The sequence below is a fragment of the Natator depressus genome, chromosome 11 (genome assembly GCF_965152275.1).
Source record: "Natator depressus isolate rNatDep1 chromosome 11, rNatDep2.hap1, whole genome shotgun sequence".
In the NCBI taxonomy this organism is placed as follows: domain Eukaryota; kingdom Metazoa; phylum Chordata; order Testudines; family Cheloniidae; genus Natator; species Natator depressus.
This window is the reverse complement of record NC_134244.1, coordinates 30510610-30536810: the sequence shown is the minus strand read 5'-3', so window position 1 is coordinate 30536810 and position 26201 is coordinate 30510610. Positions and strand designations below refer to the sequence as shown.

At 41.8% G+C, this 26201-nt stretch overlaps 1 protein-coding gene across 2 annotated transcripts in view; it reads right to left on the bottom strand.

The window, feature by feature from the left end:
- GPD2 (glycerol-3-phosphate dehydrogenase 2) overlaps nucleotides 1-26201 on the bottom strand; it is a 123571-nt gene that overhangs the window by 63276 nt on the left and 34094 nt on the right. For both annotated transcript variants that reach the window (XM_074967369.1, XM_074967368.1), the window contains 4 exons: nucleotides 21283-21454; nucleotides 5375-5499; nucleotides 4324-4421; nucleotides 1-164 (listed from right to left, as the gene is read on the bottom strand). In XM_074967369.1, the coding sequence (XP_074823470.1) occupies nucleotides 1-164; nucleotides 4324-4421; nucleotides 5375-5499; nucleotides 21283-21454 (559 nt within the window). The remainder of the gene's footprint in view (nucleotides 165-4323; nucleotides 4422-5374; nucleotides 5500-21282; nucleotides 21455-26201) is intronic.

Sequence of the window (26201 nt, the reverse complement as noted above, 5' to 3'; positions counted from 1 at the left end):
CATCATAGTAGACAATAGCTCCTACAAGCCTGTCTTTCCGTAGCATTGGAAAGAGTTCCAAGGCTCTTGACTTGCTGAGCACATAGCTGCTTTTCAGACACTGACTTCCAGCTACAAGGTCATATAGTTTTATTCCCACCCAGTAGTATGGCAACTGCCACCATCTGAAAAAAAAAAATAAAATAAATGTCAACTGAAAAGGGAAAAAATCACCTCCAATCATCACTATATATTGTAATATTAGCTGTAATTAGCGTTACTATGGTTATTACTTTCTATTCTGCATCAAAGTTTGCCATTTACATAGGCCTTTTTTGTCTTCAAAACATTTTACAAGCAGACATTGACTAATCCACAATACACCTCAGATATTATCCCCATTTTACATATGGAGGAAACAAAGGCAAAGAGGCAAAATTGCTTGCCCATGTCCATAGCACTTATCTTTGAGAACTCAGAGAATGGATGAGGTCCCAGAAGACTGAAGAAGGGCAAACATCTTTAAAAATGGGAACAAAGAGGATCAAGGGAATTATAGATCAGTGCTGTGTACAGTTCTGGGCACCATACTTTAGGAGAAGTGGACATACTGAAGACAGTCCAGAGGAGAAAAGCAAAAATGACAGAGGTCAGGTTTTCTAAACCTTACCTATGAGGAAAAGTTATAAAAAACTGGACATATTTAGTCTTGAAAAGATGTCTGAGGAGGAACCTGATGATAGTCTTCAACTTTGTTAAGGACTGTTATAAAGAGGACAGAAATCAATTCTTCTCCATATCCACTGAAGGTAGGAAAAGTAGTAATGGGCTTAATCTGCAGCAAGGGAGAATTAGGCTAGATACTTAGGAAAAACATTCTAACTATAAGGGTAGTTAAGTACTAGAACAGGTTTCCAAGGGAGGTTGTGGAATCCCTAGCGTGACGGTGCTCCCCATAAGGCTTTATGGAAATATGCTTATGAATATATATGACATAAGTGGAATATGTTCTATGCTACATATGCCATGGAACATATCTACGTAAAGGTTATGATCTACTGAATCTATTAATCCTATTTGTATGCATGTATCATTTTTGTATTCAAAGTTATGAATATTGGCCATGTACTGTCTTGATTTCTAAATAACCTTAGTAGAGCATTTGGTCAGTTCCTGGAGAAAGGAATTCACAAAGTTAAGTGCCCAGTCAAGAAGCACTTAAGGAACAATGCATCTTGGAATGCCCCAATCCACATAAGAAGCCTTCCTGGAGACATTCAAAATACCATGTGGGCAATGGCTTCTGCCTCTAAAAACTGAGTCATGCATGGACATGTGACTTGCCCAGGTGACTAGAACTCCAACTTGGAGCTGGACTTTGCATAGGAGAAAGGAGGGGGTCTCCACCCACAAGAGAAAGTCTATTTAAACCCGTGGGAGACCCCTCCATTTTGTCTTCAGCTGGCTAAAGAGAGCCTCTCCATGCCCAAGAGAGAAACTGGAACAAAGAACAATAACTACAGGGGGTGTGAGTGATTGCTGGACCGGACTAGAAGGAGATTAGTCTGTAAAAGGAAGCTTACTGGAACTGGTGAGGTTTTGTCTGTATTCAGTTTTATTAGACAGACTTGCAGGTTTTATTTTGCTTGGTAATTCACTTTGTTCTGTCTGTTACTACTTGGAAACACTTAAATCCTACTTTCTGTATTTAGTAAAATCACTTTTACTTATTAATTAACCCAGAGAATGTATTACTACTTGGGGGAGGGGGGCAAACAGCTGTGCATATCTCTCTATCAGTGTTCTAGAGGGCGAACAATTTATGAGTTTACCCTGCATAAGCTTTATACAGGGTAAAACGGATTTATTCAGGGTTTGGGCCCCATTGGGAGTTGGGCATCTGAGTGTCAAGGACAGGAACACTTCTGTAAGCTGCTTTCAGTTAAGCCTACAGCTGGTAGGGGACGTGGTTCAGACCTGGGTCTGGGTTTGCAGCAGGCTAGCGGGTCTGGCTCAAACCAGGCAGGGCACTGAAGTCCTAAGCTGACAAGGCAGGAAAGCAGGAGCAGAAGTAATCTTGGCACATCAGATGGCAGCTCCCAGGGGGTTTCTGTGACCAAACCCGTCACACTTAGCATTGGAGGTTTTTAAGAACAGGTTGGACAAACACCTGTCAGGGATGGCCTAGGTTTACGTGGTCCTGGCCTCAGCATGGGGGAGGGCTGGACTTGATGACTTCTTGAGGCCCCTTCTAGACCTACATTTCTATGATCCTATAGTGCAGAGGTTCTCAGACTGGGAGGCACAGAATGTATTCTGTAGGGGTGAGAGAAGCTTTACGGAGAAAAAAATATGACTGCACACACTGAGAGCTAGGCGGTCGGAGAGCGGCGGCTGCTGGGCCCAGCTCGGAAGGCAGCGCTGCCGCTGTCAGCAGCAGTGCTGCCTTCAGAGCTGGGAAGCTGCCGGCCAAGCACTGGGACGGGAGACGTAAACTACTGCTACACCACCACACACACAGAAGAGGGGTGCGATCAAATAAGTTTGAGAAATACTGTTAGAGAGAGTGCCTGTATAAAAATCAGAATTTAACTCAAGAATTCTTGGGGAGAGGGGAGGCTTCAGCAGTCATGCAGAAGTGTGACTTATCAACACATTTCTAATTTCCCCATCACCTGTCTAGATGCCAGCATTTTACATCAATAATAATAATAATTTGCCTAGAATTTGAAACTGTTCCTGTTTTAGTCAAAGCTTCGGAGTTAATAATTTTAGAATTATATATAAAGAATGTGCTCCTCAATAGAAAGGAATGTGCTTAGGAACAATTAAATCACAGAAACAATGTTACAATCATGTAAAATGTAAGTCAGTGCAAATTAAGGGCCCAGACTTATGTTCCTTACTCAGACAAAACTCCTGTTGGCATCAATGCAAGTTTTCCTGAGTGAAGAGTAGGAAAGAACCCCTTGGACTATTCAGCTGTAATGTTTCATCAGTTCTAAATGTTTCATTTTATTTTCTCTAAAAACCTCTCTGCCTTCAAAGTGTTTTATCTTTGCATATTCGACCTTTCGTCTGATCTCTATTTTTATCTTCAGTATTTTTCTTCTCTTCAGCCCTTTCCACCACTTCTTCTCCCCCTGCCATGTTTACATATCCTCTTCCCCAGTGCTTCCTCCCCTCTGTTTCTTCCACCCTAGAACCCAGTCTTGCAGAGACTTAAGGGCTCGTCTACACTTACAGTGCTGCAGTGGCACAGCTGCACCACTGTAGCGCTAAGTGAAGACACTACCTGTGCTGACGGTTGGTACTCTATCTTCCCAAGAGGTGGTAGCTATGTCACTGGGAGAAGCCCCCCCATCAACATAGTGCTGTCTACACCAGGGGTTAGGTTGGTGGTATTACTACATTGGTCAGGGGAGTGGATTTTCCACACCCCTGAGTGACATAGTTATACCGACATAAGTTGGTTGTGGAGATCAATGCTTACACACGTTTTACTTTATGTACTGTGACTAGTCCTATTGGCTTCAATGGGTGTATTCACCGTGCATATGTTTCTGCAGGACTGGGGCCTTAGCTATTTTAGGAATGCGAGCCCAAATGAGGTTTCTGTTCTCCCCCTAAATGCAACTGGGGAAAGCGGCTTAGAGAATGAGCAGGTGAAAAATCGGATTGTGGTTGTCTGTGAAGGAGAGCTGAAGGTCCTTGAGTTCAGGTCCTGACCTTATTCCTCATGCACCAATGCCAGGTGAAAGCAGCATGCCCAACCCCTGAGATGAAAGCACTTTCCTTTGCTCTGAAGGAGATACCTTTGCTCAATGCACAACAACTTAAAGTCACAGATGGGCCCTGGAGGTGACAGGGTGTAGGAGTGAGTGTCACTCTACTGAGGAGGCCTTAGCTATTGGTAGGGGGAGTAAAAGTGAAGATTAGGAAGTAGGAGCCTGGAAATCACTCTCTCTCCACCTCTTCCCACCCCTAACAAGATCTGGGAGGGGACAAAGTAAAATAAAAACACTTTTGTCTTTTGCCTTTCCCAGACAAACTGATTCATTTCAAAGTTACTGTGCAAAAGTTTTCCAAGGTAAAACTCCATTGAAAGAGGGTGAATTTGAGGAATACTGCTGGACAGCTAACTGACACGGCGTTAACAGACAGTGCTGTACATGAACGTCACGCTTCTACAATACAGCAACAAATTCTCATCTCTGAAAAGAAAGCTTGTGACACGTTAACAGCTAAGAAAAAGGCATTCTGAAACCTTGTCCAGTGAAGTAGCTTCATTCTCAAAAGCAATGGTGTAAGAAATTAAAACAGAAGGAGTATCAGGGAGCTTACTTGTAAACAGGAAGCATTATAGGTAAAGGACCAGATAAGTGAGGAGCAATTTCAAGCAAGTTGGCCCGCTCATGAAGTGCTTCTTTTACCATCCTGTACTAAAAAAAAATAAAAATAAAAAACAATTCAGGACCTTTAACTCCTCATTAAGGGATCACAAACATTCAATGTTAAAACAGTTTAGCCTATCAGTCCATAAAATACACAGAACACCTTCTCTGTGCTTGCTTGCAATTATTACATTCTTTACTATTCTTTCAATAGCACAATGACACTTCGTTGGAAGAATTACATTGGCAACTTCCCAAATCAGTAACACAAAATCTTTAACTTGTGAGTACAGAGCAAATTCCACTAGGCATTTTAGTGCTATGACAGGTCAGTCTAATTATTATCAGCTCTAATTAAGGGACCTAAAAACCATACTCCATTTTACTAGAAGCTAGTGGCACTTAATAAGGTATGAAATTCTTTCTGTCTTTGAAGACATCCAAGAAACCACTTCTGCTCTGATCCTTAAAATGGAAGGCCCTATAAGTGAGTGGCAACCAATTCCACTGTACAATGATCTACGACCTTTAAGATTTTTCAGACAGCTTTAATTGCAAGTTTCACAGGAGGAAGGCAAATTTGGGGGTTTTCCCAAATGTAGAGGATTGTCCCATCTTCCATCATATTATGCATGGGAACACCAATTCTAGATGAATTGAATATGTACCACTGATTTACTATATTTTCTTTGCCAAAATTCCTTTAAAACAAACAACAAAATTCTTATCAGGAAATCTCCCCCACCGCGATATGCACAGTCCACAAGATACTATTTTCAGGTCGTCTGTAAATATGATACTCCAGCAAGAAACAGCATTGGAAATGTCCCCAAAATATTTTAGCAGAATTCACTGAGCAAACTATTCTGTATGCACAGTGCCTCTGATGTTCCACAAACGAAAATATTAAAAACCGTAAAATGAGAACAGAGATTTAATTGGGAGGAGGAAAAAAAGAGTCTACTGGCAATTTTTGCTTAACAGCCAGTATAAACAATTACCTGCTCGAAATCCAACCTCATGATGGCCTTCTGAAGATATCTCACTCCACCATGGATCAATTTAGTGCTCCTGCTGCTGGTCCCTGATGAGAAATCATCTCTTTCTACAAGAGCTGTTTTTAGTCCTGTGTAACCAGAAAACCAAATTAACTTCTTAAATTACACAATTTGTATGTAATTCATTAAAGACACTTCTCTAGGGTAGAGACAATCACAAGAAAAATTACTCTGAACATAGGTAAATTTGTATTCCAAATGCAGTGCACTGTCTGTATTATAATGAAAAGATTTTAGTCTCTTTCTGGGGGAAAAGTCGAAACAGAACTCTTAAACGGAGGCACATTAAAATCTGGACATACCACAATGAAAAGACATTCCAGCACATAGAAGCTAAGCAGTTGGAGTTTTACGCAGCGCAGCAAGGCTCCTATGAATGAATTAGAATCATAGGTCTGGAAGAGACCTCGAGAGATCATCTAGTCCAGTCCCCTGCACTCGTGGCAGAACTAAGTATTATCTAGACCAGGGGTTGGCAACCTTTCAGAAACGGTGTGCCAAACATCAATTTATTCACTCTAATTTAAGGTTTCATGGGCCAGTAATACATTTTAATGTTTTTAGAACATCTCTTTCTATAAGTCTATAATATATAACTAAACTATTGTTGTATGTAAAGCAAATAAGGTTTTTAAAATGTTTAAGAAGCTTCATTTAAAATTAAATTAAAATGCAGAGCCCCCCAGACCGGTGGCCAGGACCCGGGCAGTGTGAGTGCCACTGAAAATCAGCTCGCATTCCGCCTTTGGCACACGTGCCATAGGTTGCCTACCCCTGACCTAGACCATCCCTGACAGGTGTTTGTCTAACTTGCTCTTAAAAATCTCCAATGATGGACATTTCACAACCTCCCTAGGCAATTTATTCCAGTGCTTAACCACCCTGATGGTTAGGAAGTTTTTCCTAATGTCCAACTTAAAATTGCGCTTGCCGCAATTTAAGCCCAATGCTTCTTCTCCAATTCTCCATGGTTAAGGAAAACCATTTTTCTCCCTCCTCCTTATAACACCCTTTTATGTACTTGAAAGCTGTTATCATGCCCCCCCCCACCCAGTCTTCTCTTCTCCAGAACAAACAAACCCAATTTTTTCCATCTTCCCTCAGAAGTCTTGTTTTCTAGACCTTTGATCATTTTTGTTGCTCATCTCTGGACTTTCTACAATTTGTCCACATCTTTCCTGAAGTGTGGCACCCAGAACTGGACACAATATTCCAGCTGAGGCCTAATCAGCATGGAGCAGAGTGGAAGAATTACTTCTTGTGTCTTGCTTAAAAACACTTCTGCTAATACATCCCAGAATGATGTTTGCTGTTTTTTTTGCAACAGTGTTACACTGTTGACTTATATTTAGCTTGTGATCCACTACGACCCCCAGATCCCCTTCTGCAGTACTCCTTCCTTTCCCGTTTTGTATGTGCAATTGACTGTTCCTTCCTAAATGGAGTACTATGCATTTGTCCTTATTTAATTTTATCTTATTTACTTCAGACCATTTCTCCAGTTTTTCCAAATCATTTTGAATGTTAATCCTATCCTCCAAAGAATTTGCAACCCTTCCCAGCTTGGTATCATCCGCAAACTTTATACATGTACTCTATGCCATTATCTAAATCAGGGGTCTCAACCACCCAGCCCATGGGGTTATTTTCTGCAGCCCGCCAGCTCCCCGCAGCCCACCACCACGTTTACCTAGAGCAGCTCCTGCCCAGCACGCAGCGGGGGCAGGGCAGGCTCCCTTCCTGCCTGCCTGCCCTGCCCCTGCGCCACTCAGGGACCCCTGTGCCCCCCCCCCAGTGCGGAGCGGCGCAGGGGCAGGAAGGGAGCCTGCCCTGCCCCCGGTGTGCACTGGGCCGGAACCCACCCCCTGCACCCCTCCTGCACCCCCTGGGGGCGGAGTTGGGGTGGGGATTTCGAGGAAGGGGTTGGAATGGGGACAGGAAAGGGGTGGGAAGAGGCGGGGCTTCATGGAAGGGGTGGAGTGGTGGCGGGGCTGGGGCAGCAGGTGGGGGGGTGTCAGTGATGTGGCTCTCGGGCCAATGTACTAGTCCTTATGTGGCCCTCATGGTCATTTGAGTTTGAGATCCCTGATCTAAATCATTGATGAAGATACTGAACAGAACCAGCCACAGAGTTGATCCCTGTGGGACCCCACTTGATATGTCCTTCTAGCTTGGCTATGAATCACTGTAACTACTCTCTGGGAACGGTTTTCCATCCAGTTATGCACCCACCTTTATCGTAGCTCCATCAAGGTTGTATTTCCCTAGTTTGTTTATGAGGTCACGTGAGACAGTATCAAAAGCCTTACTAAAGTCAATATATACCATGTCTACTGCTTCCTCCCATTCACAAGGCTTGTTACCCTGTCAGAAAAGGCTATTAGGTTGCTTTGACATGATTTGTTCTTGACAAGTCCATGCTCACTGTTACTTATCACCTTAATATCTTCTAGGTGTTTTTGAAAAATTGACTGCTTAATTATTTGCTCCATTATCTTTCCAGGTACTGAAAGTAAGCTGACTGGTCTGTAATTCCCCGAGTTGTCCTTATTTCCCTTTTTATACATGGGCACTATATTTGCCCCTTTTCCAGTCCTCTGGAATCTCTCCCATCTTCCATGACTTTTTGAAGATTGTCACTAATGGCTCAGATATCTCCTCAGTCAGCTCCTTGAGTATTCTAGGTTGTATTTCATCAGGCCCTGGTGACTTGAAGATATCTAACTTGTCTAAGTAATTTTTGGCTTGCTCTTTCCCTATTTTAGCCTCTAATCCTGTCTCATTTTCACTGGCATTCACTAGGTTAGACATTCAAATCGCTACTAACCTTTTTGGTAAAAGGTCATTAGAGTTAGTAGTCACTGTACGACCCTATAACATTTTATTTTTATTAATAAAAAGGTGGCTTTTTGCAGAATAAACCCTCTCAAAAACTTAGGAACATTACAAACCTATTTGTTCAATATCCTTGTGAGGCTGACCATTGTTATTACTCATTTTACAACTAAGAAAGAGGTGTCCAAAACCAAGGAAGGAATCAGTAACAGCCGGGACCGACGCTCACAATTTCCTAGCTCTTAGAGCTTAGACCATATTTTGATGATAGAGACAGATTGCTTTAAGGTTCTTGGTAAAACCCTTAATAATGTAAGTGTTCTCTAAAATATAATCAGGAGACTTGGGTCCTTCCACTGAAAGTACTGAATATTTGGTGGGGGGAGGCAGGGAAGGGAAAGAGTAGGGAACTTGGATGCAAGTGTTCATAAATTGACACACTAATCAACTAAAAATAAGTTTTTCTAAAAAAGTGGTAAAAGAAAGGAGTTTGGGACTCAATATGGAGGGTGCTGAACAGTCTGTTTCAATTCAGGAAAGAATTTAGCCACCAGTTTACATTTTACTTCAGTAGGAGTACTCACAAAGTTCAGCACATGCTTAAATGCTTTTGCTGGATCAAAGTCAGGGGGTGTACCAGTATCTGCTCTTATGCAGTTTGGCTAACTCAAAGTAATTCAAATCTATTCTGGGTTTAAAACTTGCTATGAAAAGTCATAGGCATTAATTATTCAGAGAAAAACAGATTAAGAACAATTGTGATACAAAGTTAAATTACATAAAAATCTATCTTCTCTCCATTTAATATTATGCTTAGTTATGGCAACTGAAGTAGTGTACAACCAAGTGGCTCTTCTATTAATTAAAAACACTCCGTGTTCATTTGGATTGCTTCAATTTGATTAAATTTTTCACACTGAGTCCACCATGGATATTGAGGATACAACTCACTCAGAAAGAGAAAAGAAAAGGCAAGTTAATGTGCAAAATTTTAATAAGTGAAACTGTGTCATGATCGACTTACAAGAAAATAGAGATGGCTAGAGAAACCTCCATTACAATATACAAAAATGTAGGTGAGCTCTAAATTAAGGAAATTAACAATTCATTCATTCATATATAATAAATTGAATATATACATACACACAATCATATGCACATGTATATCTTTTATACACACTTTATATACAAGCTTATTACATATTCAGTGTGTGTGTATGTGTGTATATATATATATATGCACAAATGTGCATGAATTATATATACACACCTTTTACACATACATGTTAGATACACGCATATATGTATATTACAGAAATACATGGCAGTGTAGTCCAAGATAAAGTTTTACAAGCAGATGTTTCAGGTGACAATGTGACTCAAGTGGTCCCCCCCTCTCCACACACACACACAAACTGGAAACACCTCTGCAATTGAATCTCCAATACTACACAGTTTTTTTTAGAAAAAGAAACAGAGAAGAACACTGTATCCATTTGAAACTAGATAGGAGGAATGGAATTAGCCAATTCAGAATTAGGCCTGAACGCTTTTTTTCCTTTTCCCCCCAAGGGGAAGGAAACCACAGTTAACCAGCTCCTTCAAGAGACATGTTTTACATTGTTCAATCGAATAATGAATGCCAGGGAAGCTGTGTAGGAAGGGCACTAAAAATCATTACCGTATCCTTAAGGTTATTCAAGACAAAGGATAAAGCATGAGGATATCCCACATAGGAAAATGTTTTTATAACATATGCCATTTGGAAAAGTTTTTGCTCTATGAAATAAGGAAAATTCATCCATGGCAGGAACGGTTTTGTAGTATTCACAGAAGGGCATGACTTGTGTATGATGTGGACTATATTTACAGTAGATATCTTACAAAAGTTACTCTACATAGTTTTAGCACATAATAATTAAAAAAAGGTTTTGCGCACACCAACATAACAACCTTAACAATCCACATCAATAAAGATGTTCTCTTTTCAGAGATGTCTTCCGAACTTCTAATATAATTAAGGTCTTGATTTGTAATTTTAGTGTGAAACAACTAAATTAACTTATATAGAAATGCTTAAACCCCCTACCCCCACTCACACACCCCTTAAATATTGTGACTTGGTTTCATAAAAGTGTAAAAATTTACAAAATAAATCCAATTAAGATAAGCACCTCAAGGCAAGAATGTGGCCTTTTGCTCCAAAACTTTCAGATATATTGCACGTACCTAGAAAGATTGCTTTTGTTGTAACAAGTAGAATAGTGGATTCCCCCAACACCATTGGTTTGGGGGTTTTTTTTTTGTTTTTTTTTTTTTAGTGAAAGTATGTGGGCAAGGGGGAAAGGAAGAGGAAGCAGGATCAATGAGGTTCTTACCAAGGTTGACAAAAGCAACATGACTGCGTGCACAGGGAGAGAATAACTAATGTAAATACTAACACTACTCTATTTTTTTACCCTGCATCACCTTAAAGATATTTCAGTGCTTTATAATATTGCTTGTAGAACAATATAAAAACCCTTTAACATCTATTGGTTCCCCAAAACTTTTATGTCCTTAAAAATCTAATTATTACTGGTGACTTTAAAAGATCAGAGTAATTTGTTTTTGTCAAATGTGACTGAAGATTAATGGATACAATCAGGAATAATTTGGTGAAAACATATCAAACACAAGGAAAGCAAAATTTGTTAAGTGAAGCATCAAACATAATAAAAGAGCAAATTCCATGAATGAACAGCAACAATGCACAATTCATTAACCAAATGCCTATGATTATTTCACACTTCAGAAAACTACTGATATGATCAGACTATGTAGTAACAGGATAAATATAGTTTACCTTCAACCATTCTTTGTGTACTTTCAATTACAAATGCATTTTTTCCAGAGGCCCACCAATATAAGAAGGGCAGGACTGAAAACCTTAGTCACATAGCTGGTAAACCTATTTAGTTATCTTTAATAATCCATTAAAAGTCATAACATACTAATTACAAATTGGACTAAAAATTGGAATGTATTCCCCAATATATCAATATGCTTATGTTACTTCCTTTTACCTTATGTAGAAAACTTAAAAGTTTATATATAATGAGCATACATTTCAGCTAAATGTTTTCAAACAGACCTGTGGTGAAATCCTGGCCCCCTGAAGTCAATGGTAGTTGACTTCACTGGAGCCAGGATTTCATTCCTTGCATCAGCAGAACTGCACCCTCAGACATCAGGCATTCCTTACATCAGGCCTGAAGGTGGGTGCTAGATGCCATGCACAATTCTGCAGCTACCAATCACATTGCATGCAAATCTAAGAAAAGCATTACGGCTGAGATTTGAATCACAAATGCCAGGGAGTTCAAAGTTAAAGATGCAGTATAGCATTATTGTATAGTGTTACCAAAGTACATGGCACTGTAATATATGAGAAATGGAGGTTATTTACCTGTAACTGCAGGTCCTTCGAGATGTGTGGTTCCTATCGCCATTACACCTGTGCTTAAGCATGCACACTATGTGCCTGAAACTGAAGATTTCTAGCAAGTAGTGTCATTGATCCACACCCGCGCAGTTGCTTTCTTTGTGCTCCGAGCTGAAGGCTTAAAGGGCCAGTACAAAATGACACCTTTCCAGTTCCTCTTTTTACCAGGAGTAAGATAAGATATAAAGCAAAAGGGAAGGAGGGTGGGCAGTGGAATCAATTTGGAGTGGGAAAGTCTACCTTTGGACTCATGTTGACAGAAGTCTGCAGGGCCATTAATCACATCCTGCTCCGAAAGACTGACTCTGGACAACATGCTTGACATTGTAGATGGCTTTGCACAAATGGGCTTCCCTAACTGTAGAAGGGTGACAGATGGCACGCATATTCCAATTCTGGCACCAGACCACCTAGCCACAGAGTACATTAATCAGAAGGGGTTTTTCTCAATGGTTCTCCAGGCACTTGTGGATCACGGTTGGTGTTTCACGGACATTAATGCAGGCTGGTCCGGAAAGGTGCATGATGCAGGCATCTTTCAGAACACTGGACTGTTCAGGAAGCTGCAAGCTGGAACTTTCCTCCCAGACCAGAAGATCACCGTAGGGGAAGTCGAAATGCCCACTGTGATCCTGGAAGACCCTGCTTACCCCTTAATGCCGTGGATTATAAAGCCATACATGGGGCAACTTGGCAGCAGCAAGGAGTGGTTCAACGACAGGCTGAGCAAGTGCAGAATGACTGTTGAGTGTGCATTTGGCAGTTTAAAAGCCCACTGGCGCTGCCTCTATGGGAAACTGGACCTGGCCGATGACAATATTCCTATGCTTATAGCCACGTGCTGTACGCTCCATATTATTTCTGAAGGGAAAGGTGAAAGCTTCACTCAGGGCTGGACTGCAGTGGCTCTGCGCCTGGAGGCTGAGTTTGAACAGCCAGAGACCAGAGCTATTAGAGGGGCACAAAGATTTGACACGGGGCCATAAGAATCAGGGATGCCTTGAGGCAGCAGTTTGAAGCTGAAAGCCACTAATACTGGTTGCTATGCTCGGGAGCGCAGTGCTTGTAATGATTGGAGGTGATAGATGCAGACAATGCAATATATGGGTTTAACATAATTATATGTTGCTTTGCAGAGCTCTTTTTGCTTTCAATTAATAGAATAAAGATTGCTTTTAAACTAACACAATTCTTTTATTAAAAGAACAACCGGAGGAGAGAGTGAGTCAAAAAAAAAAAAAAACCATCAGCAGTGAGGGGGATGGGGGAAGGGAAGGTCCCAGGAGGAGAAGGGGTCCCAGGACGGCTAAAGATTTCTATGTCCAGGGATCATATCCAACCTTCTTCTTTGGAGTACAATGCAGTGGGTATGGTACTTCATCAGAGCCAAACTGCAGAGGGATAGGTGATGAGTGCAGTGGGTAGTGGGAGTCCACATGGCTGGACTGTGAGGGAGGAAGAGTGGAATGCCGTGGGTATAAACTGGAGCCAGGAGGTTAATAAGAGTGTGTTGGCGATGTCTGGGGAGAACATGGGAAAGTTTTGCGATAGCGGCTGCAGGGGAGGGCGGGCAAGGAGCTGCTCAGTTTGAAGAACTAGTATTGCCTGGAGCGTGTCTGATTGGCGCTCCATAATCTTTAAGAGCTGCTCCATGGCTTCATTCTGGTGTGCCAGGTTCTCCTTTCAGTCCCTCTTCTCGCTGTCCCACCACTCCTTCAATTCCTGTTTCTTGGAGTCGGAGTGCATCATAACATCACACAGAAAGTCCTCCTGAGTTCTTCTTGACCACTTTCTAATTCTGCGCAGCCGTTCAGCTGCCGATAACAAAGAGGGAGGCTGGGCTACCAAGGTCATCTCTGTGAAGTTTAAATGCAACATTTTACAGAAGCAGTATTGTTTGCAACACAGAACACTGATTCAGTGATTTAAAACACAGCCAGTACTCACACCTGTCACTAACTGGCTGATCCCAGGCAAGCACACACGAGCACAAGATCCCCAAAATGGTGAATAACTGCAGGGGCAGGGTAAATCACTCTTCCTAGACCCTGCTGTACACTGGGCATGTGGTGCTTGGGGAGAGCCAGCACTGTAGGGGGCCTGATAATCATTCTTGTTCCATACTTTCCATTGTGATCATTATGGAAGATATCTTGCTACTGACAGTGAGCAGGGATTCAGGGCGGGGCGGGGGGTGGGGGTCTTCTCCAAGACTGTGGCTTCCGCCTTGGCCCCTGTGTGGCTCGCCTGCGTACAGCAACGGTCCACCCCCACAGTGATGACACAGTGGCATGGGAAAGTTACCATTAATGGGGCAAGAAACAATGCAGCTCTGCCGAAGAACCTGCAGCAGCAGATTGCCCAGTATCTCCACAAGAGTTTCCTGGATATCTCTGATGGAGATTCCATGAAGTGAGGGAGTCAATTAACAGCCTGTTCCACCGCTCAGACTAGGCATTCAGTGGGAGACAAGCCTGCGTTTTGCAACCCTCCTGCCCTCAACAACTTGCTTCAGTGACTCCCAAAATCAAATCCACTTACCAGGGGCCTCCTCTCCTGTTTGCGCTTCGCCAACATCCGACAGCTGTGACTGGCTAGCCTCCTCCGGGGTAGAAAACAGCTCCTGGCTGCATGCATATCAGACGTCCAAGTCATCTTTGTAGAACCAGCAGCTCGTGGGTGCAGCACCAGAGCGGCGGTTTGCATCCCACTTCTTGTGGTAGGCATTCCACAGCTCCTTCATTTTGACCCTGCACTGCAACGTGTCCCCATCATGGCCCCTTTCTGTCATGCATCATGAAATCTGTCCATATGTATCATAATTCCTATGGCTGGAGCACAGCTGGGACTGGACAGCCTCCTCTCTCCAAATGCTGATGATGTCCAGCAGCTCGGCATTGCTCCAAACGGGGGATTGCTTGGTGCACAGAGCAGGCATGGCCACCTGGAAAGATGTGCTGAGACCACTGCACACATCACCAAGCAAACAGGAAGGGGACTTTCAAAATTCCAAAGGAATTTATGGGGTGGGGATGACAGTTGGTCACCTGAGGGCAGGGCAGTAGAGTTTAAATCGATGACCAGAGAGGCTGTGACTGGCTAGCCTCCTCCGAGGTAGAAAACAGCTCCTGGCTGCATGCATCTCTGACCTCTGAGTGATGCCTGAAGAGGAGCCAGGAAGTGGACTTGGGGAGAGGAAGGAAAAGGAACACAGAGTACCCACAGTCAATGATTTCTAGTACCTACTTGTCTGTTGTAATTGCCCCCCAATTATGGGCAAAAAGGGTGAGGCAGCCATCAAAGATTGGAGGAAGGGGCCGTGGTGGATGTCGTCAAAAGGAGTACACAGTTCTTGATCATCCCATCAAAAAATATCCCTGGATAGTGAATGGGGTTCAGTAGCCGTATCGTGATAGGGATATCCAGGGTTTTTTACCTTCTGGAGATTATGCAGTGCTTCGAATGACTGCTGGTGATAGAACAGTTTGGCAGGAGGTCTCGGTTTGTACACCAGTTTCTGACGTTCTCTTTTTGGGGCCAGAGTCTCAATGTTCGAGTCCTTCAACTCAACCCAGAGTTCGAGTTCTTCGACTAGTGTAACAAGAAGACTGAGTCTCTAAACAAATTACTCATTGAAAGGCAAGTCCTCTGCAGTGTTTTGAACCTCCCAGGGGAATCCCGAGGAGCAAAGCCAAAGCTCACGTGCCTCTGGGTATACCTATGGCTAGCCCTCTAGACACAGTGTCAGCTGCATCCACTGCAGCATGAAGTGATATGTTAGCCATCAGTTTGCCTTCCTCAATGAGGGCCTAGAATTGGGCTCTGTCCTTCTGAAGTAGTTTAAATTACATATTGCAGACTTGTAGGTTCTAAATGACTCTTTCCCTATAAGGTCAAGTCATTTAGAACCTTTATCTGCTAGTGTAGCCTGCACCACCAGGGAGTTGGGTTGGTGGCAGGGATCCCTCAAGGTCAAGGATGTTCTCTTTCACAGATATTTTTATGGATCCTTTGGTGACTGAGGAGTCCAATCCTTGAGCCACAGGCTGTTGGCAGACATTGCAGGTGGTGTTGGAAGTCAGGGTTGGGCCATGATTGCTGCATGATAGTTGCCTTTCCATTCTTTTTTGGCATTTTTCTGCGACCAGGGCAGGGAGATTTTCCTAAAAAGTGGACGTTTCTTCTCTGACAAGTCTTCACCTGTTATCCCTATTCTGGGCTGCTGTCTCCCAGTGTGTGGTGTTGATGCCACATCTCTTGATGTTTATCTTGAGGATGTCTTTAAAAAGTTTCTTTTGGCCTTGCCATTTCCTTTCATCTTTGGTGAGATGGGCGTACAGCAATTGTTTTGTTAAGCATACACCAGGCATGCACACACAGTGCCCATTCCACCTCAACTTATGCTGGATAATCAGGGCCTCAACACCAAAGACGTTGGCCTCTGTGAGGAAACTGACACTAGTGCAGTGATCTTCCCACTTTATGTTGAGGATCATCCTAAGAAAGTACTGGTGCTGGCATTCCAGGTTTTTCAGATGTTCTCTGTTGGTCACCCAAGTCTCATAGTCGCAGAGGAATGTTGGGACTACCACTGCTTTATAAAATGTATAAAGTTTAGTGTGTATTCTGATGTTGTGATTATTGAACACCCGGCAACACTGACACAGCGGATTCCGTGCCGAGTCTTGACATCTATGTCTGCCCTCTGAGAGATGGCTGCCAAGATAGGCAAGCTATTCTATATTTTTCAGTTCTTCTCTGACAACATGGACCTTCCTTGCTGGGTCTGATAATTGACTGGGAGCTGGTTGGTGGAGAACTTTTGTTTTGCCAATGTTCAGAGTTAGCCCTAGGCTTTTGTAAGCGTCAGAGAAGCAATTAAGGGGTGTTTGTAAATCGCTCTCTAAGTGTGCAACTACAGCACAGTCATCTACATACTGGAGTTCTATAATTGTTGCCGATATTACTTTAGTTCAGGCATGGAAATGAGAAAGCTTGAAGAGGTTGCCGTCAGTCCGATATTGGATGCCAATGCCCTGTGGTAGACTGTTTTGGGTGAACATTTTCATAGCTGCTAAGAAAATGAAGAAAAGGGTGGATGCCAGTACACAACCTCATTTTACACCAGCTCAATGACAAAGGGCTCAGAGGTAGAGCCACTGCACAGGATGGAGGCAGTCAACCATGAGGCTCTGTGGAAAATTATGTCAAAGTTTGGCTGTCCAAGCAAATTTATCACAGAGCCTCCTGGTTGACAGAGTTGAAGGCTTTGGTCAGATCGATAAAGGCCATATACAAGTCCTGGTGGTGTTCTTGACATTTTTCCTGGATCTGCCTGGCTGCAAAAATCATGATGGTGGTACCTCGTGATGGTCTGAAGCCATATTGGGACTCTGGAAGTACTTCATTTACAGGGAGTTGGGTACAGGATGAGTGAAAAGAAACTCCACTCCTTTGGCTGGTACAAAATAGCACCTCTCTGCCCTTTTGGGCTGGAGGTGCAAGAGGCCAGAGCATGCCAGACTACCTAGCTGGGTCCATGATGGCCTTGTTTATTGGGAAGGCCACCCTGCTGGCACCAGATGGCTATAGAAGGTCAAATAAATGATTTTTGGTATCCTGGACCTCCTCTAGTAGAACCTGAAGTAGAATAGTAGAACCTATTCGTCACTCTTTACAACAGCTCCTGATATTGCCTGTGGTCATCGGAGGGGACAGAGAAGATGGACACTTGCCTCACCTGGCGACAAAGATGAAACACCTGTCATTACCTCCAGATCCAGTTCAATCATCTCTCCCTCACACTCTGACAAAGCTGGCAGGTGTTGGATGGGAGAGGTACCGTGGGACGCAAGAATGGATCCAGACACATACTGTACAATCGCATGGGCTCCAATACGGCCAATATGAAGGGTCAGCCAATTGATGTGGACCCCATGGCAACGGGTACCACCAATCCCTTGGATAGTCATAAATGGGTGGAGGAGGAGACCCCAGATCTTCTCACGTCTCTATTCAAACTCCCTTCCCTACATGGGATCAAGTGATTGTCTGGAGCCTCCGACTTCTCTGAAGAGAAGACCAGCTCCTGTTCAACTAGCAGAGCTGTCTGTACTGATGAGTGAAAACTCCTGCCTAAGGTCTGAGGCGAGGAACATCCCCATCTCCTCTATGTCGTTTCCTCCTCTGGTGTCAATGTGTCTCAGAAGAGTCGGACCCAAAAGAAGAAGGTATGGAAGGATGAAATATCTTCTGTTGAAGTGTAAGTTTTGGTTCGTCCAGGAGTCTAGGGTGTTCTGTAGTCAGAATTGAAGAATCTAGCACATCCACAGTCATCGTAGATGACAGTTTTCTTCTGGAAGGGGTCAGTACCATCAAAGAGACTACTGGGAAGCTCTTAGATGATGTCGGTGGGTGCCAATCCTTCAGCTTACAAATCAAAGCTGACACCAGTACCAGCGGATCCTTTCTCTTTCACATCTCACCCTCAACAATCAGAGGATCTAAGCAAGCATAAGTCTTTAGGACCTGTGCACAAGGACTCACCCAACTTGGACAGAGTCAAGGAGGGAGCTCTTCTCTTGGAGTAGACCTGGAAGGAGGTGCTCTGTCCTTATGCCTATGAGAGTGCCCCTTACTTTCATGAGAAGTCCTGGATGACATCTCCCCTTGGGCTTAGTAGCTTTGGTTTCCACTCCTGAGCTCATTCTCGGAGGGGTGCTGCTCCTCAATTGCAGCCGATCCACAAGAGGGATCTCCCTGCCCTGGATCAGACTGAGGTCTCGTAGTCTTCTCTATAAGATGTTTTCTCAGTTGGCGCTCTCATGCCTTGCGGATTCAAGAGGGAAATAAGCAGCAAATGCTGCACACTTAGCAGAGAGGTGCACTTTTCCCGGACAGTAGAAGCAATGTTGGTGCTCACTCATGGAGAAGAAGTAGGGGTACGAGATGCAGTTCTTAAACCCTGAAACTCTGGGCACAGTCTTCATCCACAGGAAGAGACTCCCCAAGACAGGAAAAAACTGTTATACAAACTCTACTGAGATTAAAAACTAACTATACAAAAATACTAAGAACTATTTACAATTTATTTATAGGTGCATTAAGAAGCAGAGGAAATCTGTGGACATAAGAGGATTCCAACTCAGGCTGTGCGGTGGTAAGAAGGAACTGGAGAGGTGTTGGTCCACACCACCCCTTCTACCCTCAGTTTGGAGCATGAGAAAAGTAACTATGCAAGCACGGACCAACAGGCACTACTTGCTAGAAATCTCCAAACTCAGGCATATGGTGCCCATGCATGCCCATGTGTGGAATACACATAGGGACCAGCACTCAGAGAAGAGCTAAGCTGAAAAAGGCAATGGTTTGCATCCTTAAGAATTTACAACCTAAGCACAAGATGCACAAAAACAGCTCAGTGCCAAAAATTTTCTGAGAAATACAACCAAGAGAAGGGACACAGATTATAACTCACCGAAGCCTACACGGAATTTCATGGGACCAAAAAAACGTTACTTCTCTAGCCTGAGGGCTTTCTCCTTGCCAAACATCAAAGCCAAACAAAGGAGAAGCTCAAGCTTCTTAAAAAATGGTCACAAGAATAATTTATTATAGAAAATGTTAGGCCGTCTTAATATAGAAGTCCCTACTACATCCCCATATAATAAATGGGAGTGGGGCTTTGTAAATATTCTTGGGCAGCTGTTCTAATTTTATAGAGCAGCATGAAAGGCAGCACTAAGTCTGAACTGTAGGAGAGAGGGAGAACACAGTCAAGAGAAACAAGAAGTATAGAGAGCAGGAGAAAATGAAAAATAGGTAGTATGGATAGTAGTGGAGAGCTTTGCAGGTGAGGTGAAGCTTCCTATTAAGGCTCTGATCCTGCCCGCTTTGAATTCAATGGAAAATACTCCCATTGATTTCAGCGGTACAGGGATCAGGATTTATAAAAGGAATCTATGCAGATATTCAATAAAAGAGGGTGAGGAGTAGTCATTGTCAGAAAGAAAGGAAGAACATGGCTACATTTTAGAAAGACTGGAGCCTGGAGGGGATGGAGACCGGAGAAGAGGAAGACGGTGAAATAATCAAGATGGGAAGTCATGAGAGCAGGAACCACTGTTGCTTTTGTTTTGTAGAGCCACAAGCTGATCTTCTCTTTCAGGAAAGTGACTTTTCATTGGTATGTTCACAGGTTCTGTTGCTTGAACCTACATAAAGTTACCTTACAAGGATGAAAAAAAATCAAGACAGGATGGAAAGCAAGGGACACATTTTGGAAATAAAGAAAAAAGCACCAGGATCTAATGAAGGCCTGGATGTCAAAGGAGAAAAACACCAAAGACTCAAGTTTGAGTGATGTGAAGCATGCTGTGGCCAAACCCAGTTAGAGTTGAGCCCTGTAAATTACCTCTTGGGCCATCTCTTTAACCAATAACATCGAATGCATCCGATGAAGTGAGCTGTAGCTCACGAAAGCTTATGCTCAAATAAATTTGTTAGTCTCTAAGGTGCCACAAGTACTCCTTTTCTTTTTACATTTTATAGATCAGCTAACTTATGTATTAGTTTTCAATCTTTTTTGATGTATAAAATCTGAACAAAAAAGTCAAGATTTTCCTCTTTAAAAACATAGCCGAATCCAAAATGGAGCAATCAATTAAAATCCAAGGTCCAAATTCACCCCAAGTAAGCAGACTCAACTCCATTCACTTCAGAAGTGTTGGTCCTGTTTAAACAGGAGCTAAACTTTGCCCCAATTATTTTAACAAGAAATTATAATTTTAGGAGACCATTAATCTAGTATTAAAATATGTCCATTCACCTTAATTTCAAAACAAAAAATAAAAAACTTTCCATAAAGAAAGAGAGCAGAACATCTGATACTTACCATGTGGATCTTCAAGCAGAATGCTATAGGTACGTTTTAATGAAAAATTCAAACAGACTCATCTAAATCTGTGCTAAGAGTAAAAGCTATTTAACATGTGCCAAACATGTAAAAATGGCTGATAACCATTTTCACGTGACACCCCTACAGAAAACAGGGGACTGACACCATATTTGATTGCTCATGTAGAATTCATGCCCAGCCCTCTCCTTCTCGAATGAAGTTGGCTGCAGACTGCCGTATGGCTTTTCCTTCTTTTGTTCCTGTAATTGTCCTCCTGCACAAACCTCGATGACTCACATTTTAAATTAAAGATATACCCAACTAACAGGCTGGAAGTGGGTAAGCCAATCATTCTAAGTACGGCTCACATGGTGTGGAAAAATGCATTTCCATATAGCTACAGCTATAACAACAAAATAGGACTCAGTTTCCTTCAAGTTCACACTAGCCATTGGGATCCAAAGATAGTTATATAATCAAGTCTTTGGAGGGCAGTGGGGAAGACAGCTGGTTGCCTTTTAAACCAGCTTTGTGTTTGAATATCCAGTTTCATTAGTTTATATTAAATTGCATGCAAGCACTTTTATAGTAGGTAATTTTTTCTAACTGTAATAAGCTCATACTTTCATGCCTCACCTCTCGTAACGGCGTCCAACGCACAGCCGCATCCTGTTGCTCCTCCTCCTATAACAAGCACATCAAATTCGCTTGTGTTTTGTAGAGCCAGGAACTGATCTTCTCTTGTAGGAAAGTGATTTTTCATTGGTATGTTCACAGGTTCTGCTGCTTGAACATACATAAAGTTACCCTAAAAAGACACAAAAATCAAGACAGTATTTGTGTCTACTCCTCAGTGGTGTGCCATGACATTTTTAGTCAGCCATGCAGTTGTACAGTTGTATGCAAAATGGCATCCTTCACAGAGCACAATCTCGCACATATGGAGAATATGAGGTCAGGCTGTGCAGAGTGTGTTATTTTGTGCTACAAAATGGCACCTCTCTTGCACATTCGAGGGCCAGACAGAATAGTCCTGCAGGCACAGCCCATCCTGGAGCACATAAGGCATGCCTTGTATACACTGATGGCACACCACTGATATTCTTTATACAATCAGTATAGTTTTGTGGAAACTAATCAGAAAAAGGTGTTTTTATTCAAAGTCACTTTTAAATCTAATAGAAAATATTTTAGCAAATGCAAAAGGTAACAAACAGCATTAAAAGGTTAAGGGTTAGTTTTCATTTAACTCACCTTGGCTACTCCTGCATAGTTATTGAGGGATTAATAAAACAAGATACAGTATCAAATACCAGAAGGGAGTATTGAAGATTTTATAATAAAGATATATCCTGAATAGGATTAGAACTCTGTACTTTTAGCATATAAAATACACACTTAATCCACTAGGCTATAGAGTCATTGCAGAGCATCCAGCACCCACTGGAGGAAATATTTTGCACCAGAGGGTAGTCATATTATTTCTGTTGCTTTCATGGAACATTAAAATATTAATGCATTATTTGTATTGTGGTACTGATCAAAGGCCCCAGTATGCTAGGTGATGTACAAACAGATAGGAAGATGATTCATCCATGTCCCAAAGAAAAAAAGTTTAATTAAAAAAAACTGACTGTAAATGTTATATAAGCTAATGTTTTCTCATTTTTATTATTGAAAATCAGCTATGCACAGCCCCTTTTTTAAAACCTGAACCTGCTTTGCTTTGATTTCTCAAATCATACAATGTGCTACCTTTTTAGCGGTACAGTATAACAATATGACAGTATTCATAGACCATTTCTGGTTTGCTTTTAACGGATTCCAGAATAATAATTTTCTCTAAGACAATCATTGTCTGATATTCTATAGTGACTCATCTTTGCTCTCAGCTTGATGACCCTAGTGAAAGAGAATGACAAACTTTCTAAGTCAATTAACCAAAATGGGCAGAAGGCTTTGGTTTTTTGTTTATTTGGGGTTTTGTTTTGTTTTGTTTGAAGTTTAAAAATTGACCATTTCCTAAAGACTTTACTTAGAGGTAAGAGGTTTGGTTAATATCAATTTAAACAGATGTCTGAAAGCCCTTGTAATTATGGGTATCCTAAAATCCTACTATTGGTTGTGCACTTCATAATCTATATTATGAGTACCATCATTATGGGTTGTAATCCACCTTTGCTATGTAGTATATTAATTACTTTATGTACAATGGGCTGTAGCCAGGTACCATAATTATTCCCAAGTTAATTAAGATGCAAGGCCACAAAAGAAATCGTGCTTGCTCTCTCATACCGCTGTCTGCACCAGCCCTGTCTGTCTTCCCTCTCACATTCTTATTCACCATCAACCTTCATTGTTGCGCACAATTGGGTAGTGGGTCACTCCCCAAACTATTGTTTTCAAGCTCTGAAGGGGCTGACAATCTTTTTCGTAATAGAATAATCACTTGTTGTGTAGGAAATGGATTTTGAGGACAAAACATCAAATCAAAGCATGTGCAAATAATTAGTATGTCTGGGTGCTTGAAGGCAAGAAGGATACTTTTGTGGGTAAGGTACTGGAGTGTGAGTTACAACACCTGTTTTCTATCCCCAGCTCTAGCAGACCTCATATGGTCTTGGGCAAGTCATTTAATTCAACATTCAGAAGTATCCACTAATCTTGGTTATCTCAATTTTTGGGTGTCCAAACGGACAACTAATTTTCAGAGCTGCTGATATCTGCAGCTCCCATTGATCTGAAACACAATTTTGTAAGTCCAGCACCCCAAGAAATCAGATTATTGCAAGCCGAGTACCCAAAATTAGTGGTCACTTTTAGAAATTTGGCTCTCTGGAGTATCTCCATTTCTTCACCTGTAAAATAGGAGTAATACTTCCTTACCTCACACAGACATTGCAAGGCTCAATTCATACACCTTGGTAAAGTACTTCTACATCAAGACTGAGATTTTGTGCAATGCCTCTAAGACAGTGATTCTCAACCCAGGGTATGCATACCCCAGGGGATATACAGAGGTCTTCCAGTGGGCACATCTACTCATCTCAATATTTGCTTAGTTTTACAGCAGGCTACATAAAAAGCACTAGCGAAGTCAGTACAAACTAAGATTTCATACAATGACTTTGTACTGCTCTATATACTATACACTGAAATGTAAGTACAATATTTATATTCCAATTGATTTATTTTAGAATTATATGGTAAAAATGAGAAAGCAATTTTTCAGTAATAGTGTGCTGTGACACTTTTGTATTTTTAGATCTGATTTTGTAAGCAAGTAGTTTTTAAATGAGGTGAAACTTGGAGGTACACAAAAGAAATCAGACTCCTTAAGGGGGTACAGTAATGTGGAAATGTTGAGAGTCATTGGTCTAAGCGGTGCAGCCAGAGCACACAGCCCAAAAGGAGGAGGGCTAAATTAGTTTTAAGCCATCTTTGCACCCTCCCAAATCCAATTCTGGGCTGCTCCAGGAGCTGAAGAAGCCCCTAATCCAACTAAGTTACTGCAGCCTCCTTTGGTTGCCCTATGGGCTGCAGGGCTGCCTGGAATTTCTGTAGCACTGTATGATGTGGCTCCACCCCAACATGCCCCTCCCACATTAATATTGCAATGACAGTCCTCTGGAGGTAACCTTACAGCTGTCTACCAAAGTGCCTGTGCCAGGAAAAGCCTCCCTTGCCACAACCAGGCTTTTAAGGCCCGCTTTATGCCACTCCAGCCCTCCCACCTAGTGCAAAGGGAGCTGGAAAGGTATGAGGATTTCAGCCTAAGTGTGTTGTGTTAAATTTTGCAATCTGAAAACTACTCAGTTTCCAATATTGGAATTGCTATATTTTTTGCACAATGAATAAAAGACAGTAGAAATATATAGGAAAGTAATATGCAGAATAGTTTATATAAGTGAGGTGACAACACTTCTTTCTTCAGAAAGTGAAGCATCAGAACTTAGAAACAGTAACTTTGCTGACCCTTTGCTGGAGTCAGTAACTTTGCTGACCCTTTCCGAAAATTCACTCCTCCCTATCGGCTGAATACGTTCAGCCTCGTACTTCATTAAAGTTCTATTTATATAAATGATCATTCTAAGTAAAAAGTTAGGAAACAGCTAGCTAAACACATGCACAATTCAGCAAAGGGATTCAGTCTACCAAAGCTGAATCTGAAAGAATAATATTACTATTTCTCCATCACCAGAGGATGTACGTGTCACTTAAAGATACAGGGTTCCATCCTCATGCAAGGTAAGAGCCCTTTGCAGTACCAGTTTAAAGCTGCCATACGCTTTTCCCAGTGATGTAAAGCCTGTGTAGTCAACACTATGACTCCTCTCCTCTTCCACACACACTCAGCTCTAGGCCACAGCGCTTTGTGCTCTGGCTATTTTTTTTTTTTTTTTTTGAAAAAAAAGATGTTTCCCCATCCCCTGCTTCAGCTCATCTTTTAGGACCACCGAGGTTCGAATACATAATCCCTCCTTCAATATACTTACAAACTAAATTAGACAAATAGCGGTGTCAAAAGTAATGTCATTTTGTTTGTTTAGGTCAGACGTTGCTTTTTGGTTTCAGAGGGCTTTACAAATTTTAATTAATTTTTAACATTGTAAAGCATCATGACTTTGATTTTAAAATAAACTCATGTTTATGTGGGAGCAGGAGTAAATGATTAGCAGTAGAAGAAAATAAATTAAGAGACCCCATATCTTTTTTCTCAATCTGCTGAAAAACATGTATGCCACAAAACTGCCTATGGTAAAATCAACACTTCACTCAGAAGTGTGACTGCAGCAAATGTAGACATACCAAAGTTATCTCTAATTTTGATAGCTCGAGTAACAATAGCAGTGAAGCTGAGTCAGCATGGGGGTGTACAGGCCCACTCCGGATTCCAAGTATGTACTCAAGCAGTCACCCACATTGCCGCAGCTTCACTGCATTTGTAACTTGAGCTAGATAGATCAAAAGTCAGCCACTCCTCTGACTGCAGCGTAGACATATCTTATAAGTTTTTGCAGAGGGGTAAAGGCCAAGGACAAAAGAATTGATTAAGGTAATACAAGTGGGTGCGGCTAGTACTGAAATTGATTAAAGTGAACAAGGAGAAAATTTAGGCTGAACATTGTAAGAGTTTCCTGACAGATTATGGCAGCGTTTCCCAAACTTTTTTGGCCACGGAACACCTGGTATATATTTACGGAACACGTCTAATATTATTTTGTAGTCGTTCGGTTTTCAAATTAAAAAATTGCGTTATTTATGCTCAAATATATTTTATTTTATAAAACAAAGAAAAAATACAAATTTAAAATAACTTGAACTAATAATTTCTAACTGGAAAGCACGTATAAAGTAGTACAAAAATCAAGTGCAAGACCCTTTTTTTTTAATTACGATTCTTTCACGGAACACCTATTCACATTGTGCAGAACACAGTTTGGGAAACGCTGGATTATGGAATATTCTTCCAAAAGAAATGGTTGAAACCCACAGATATTTAGAATTTATTGGACAATGCACTGAAGTATATGCATATAGTAGGTAACAACCCT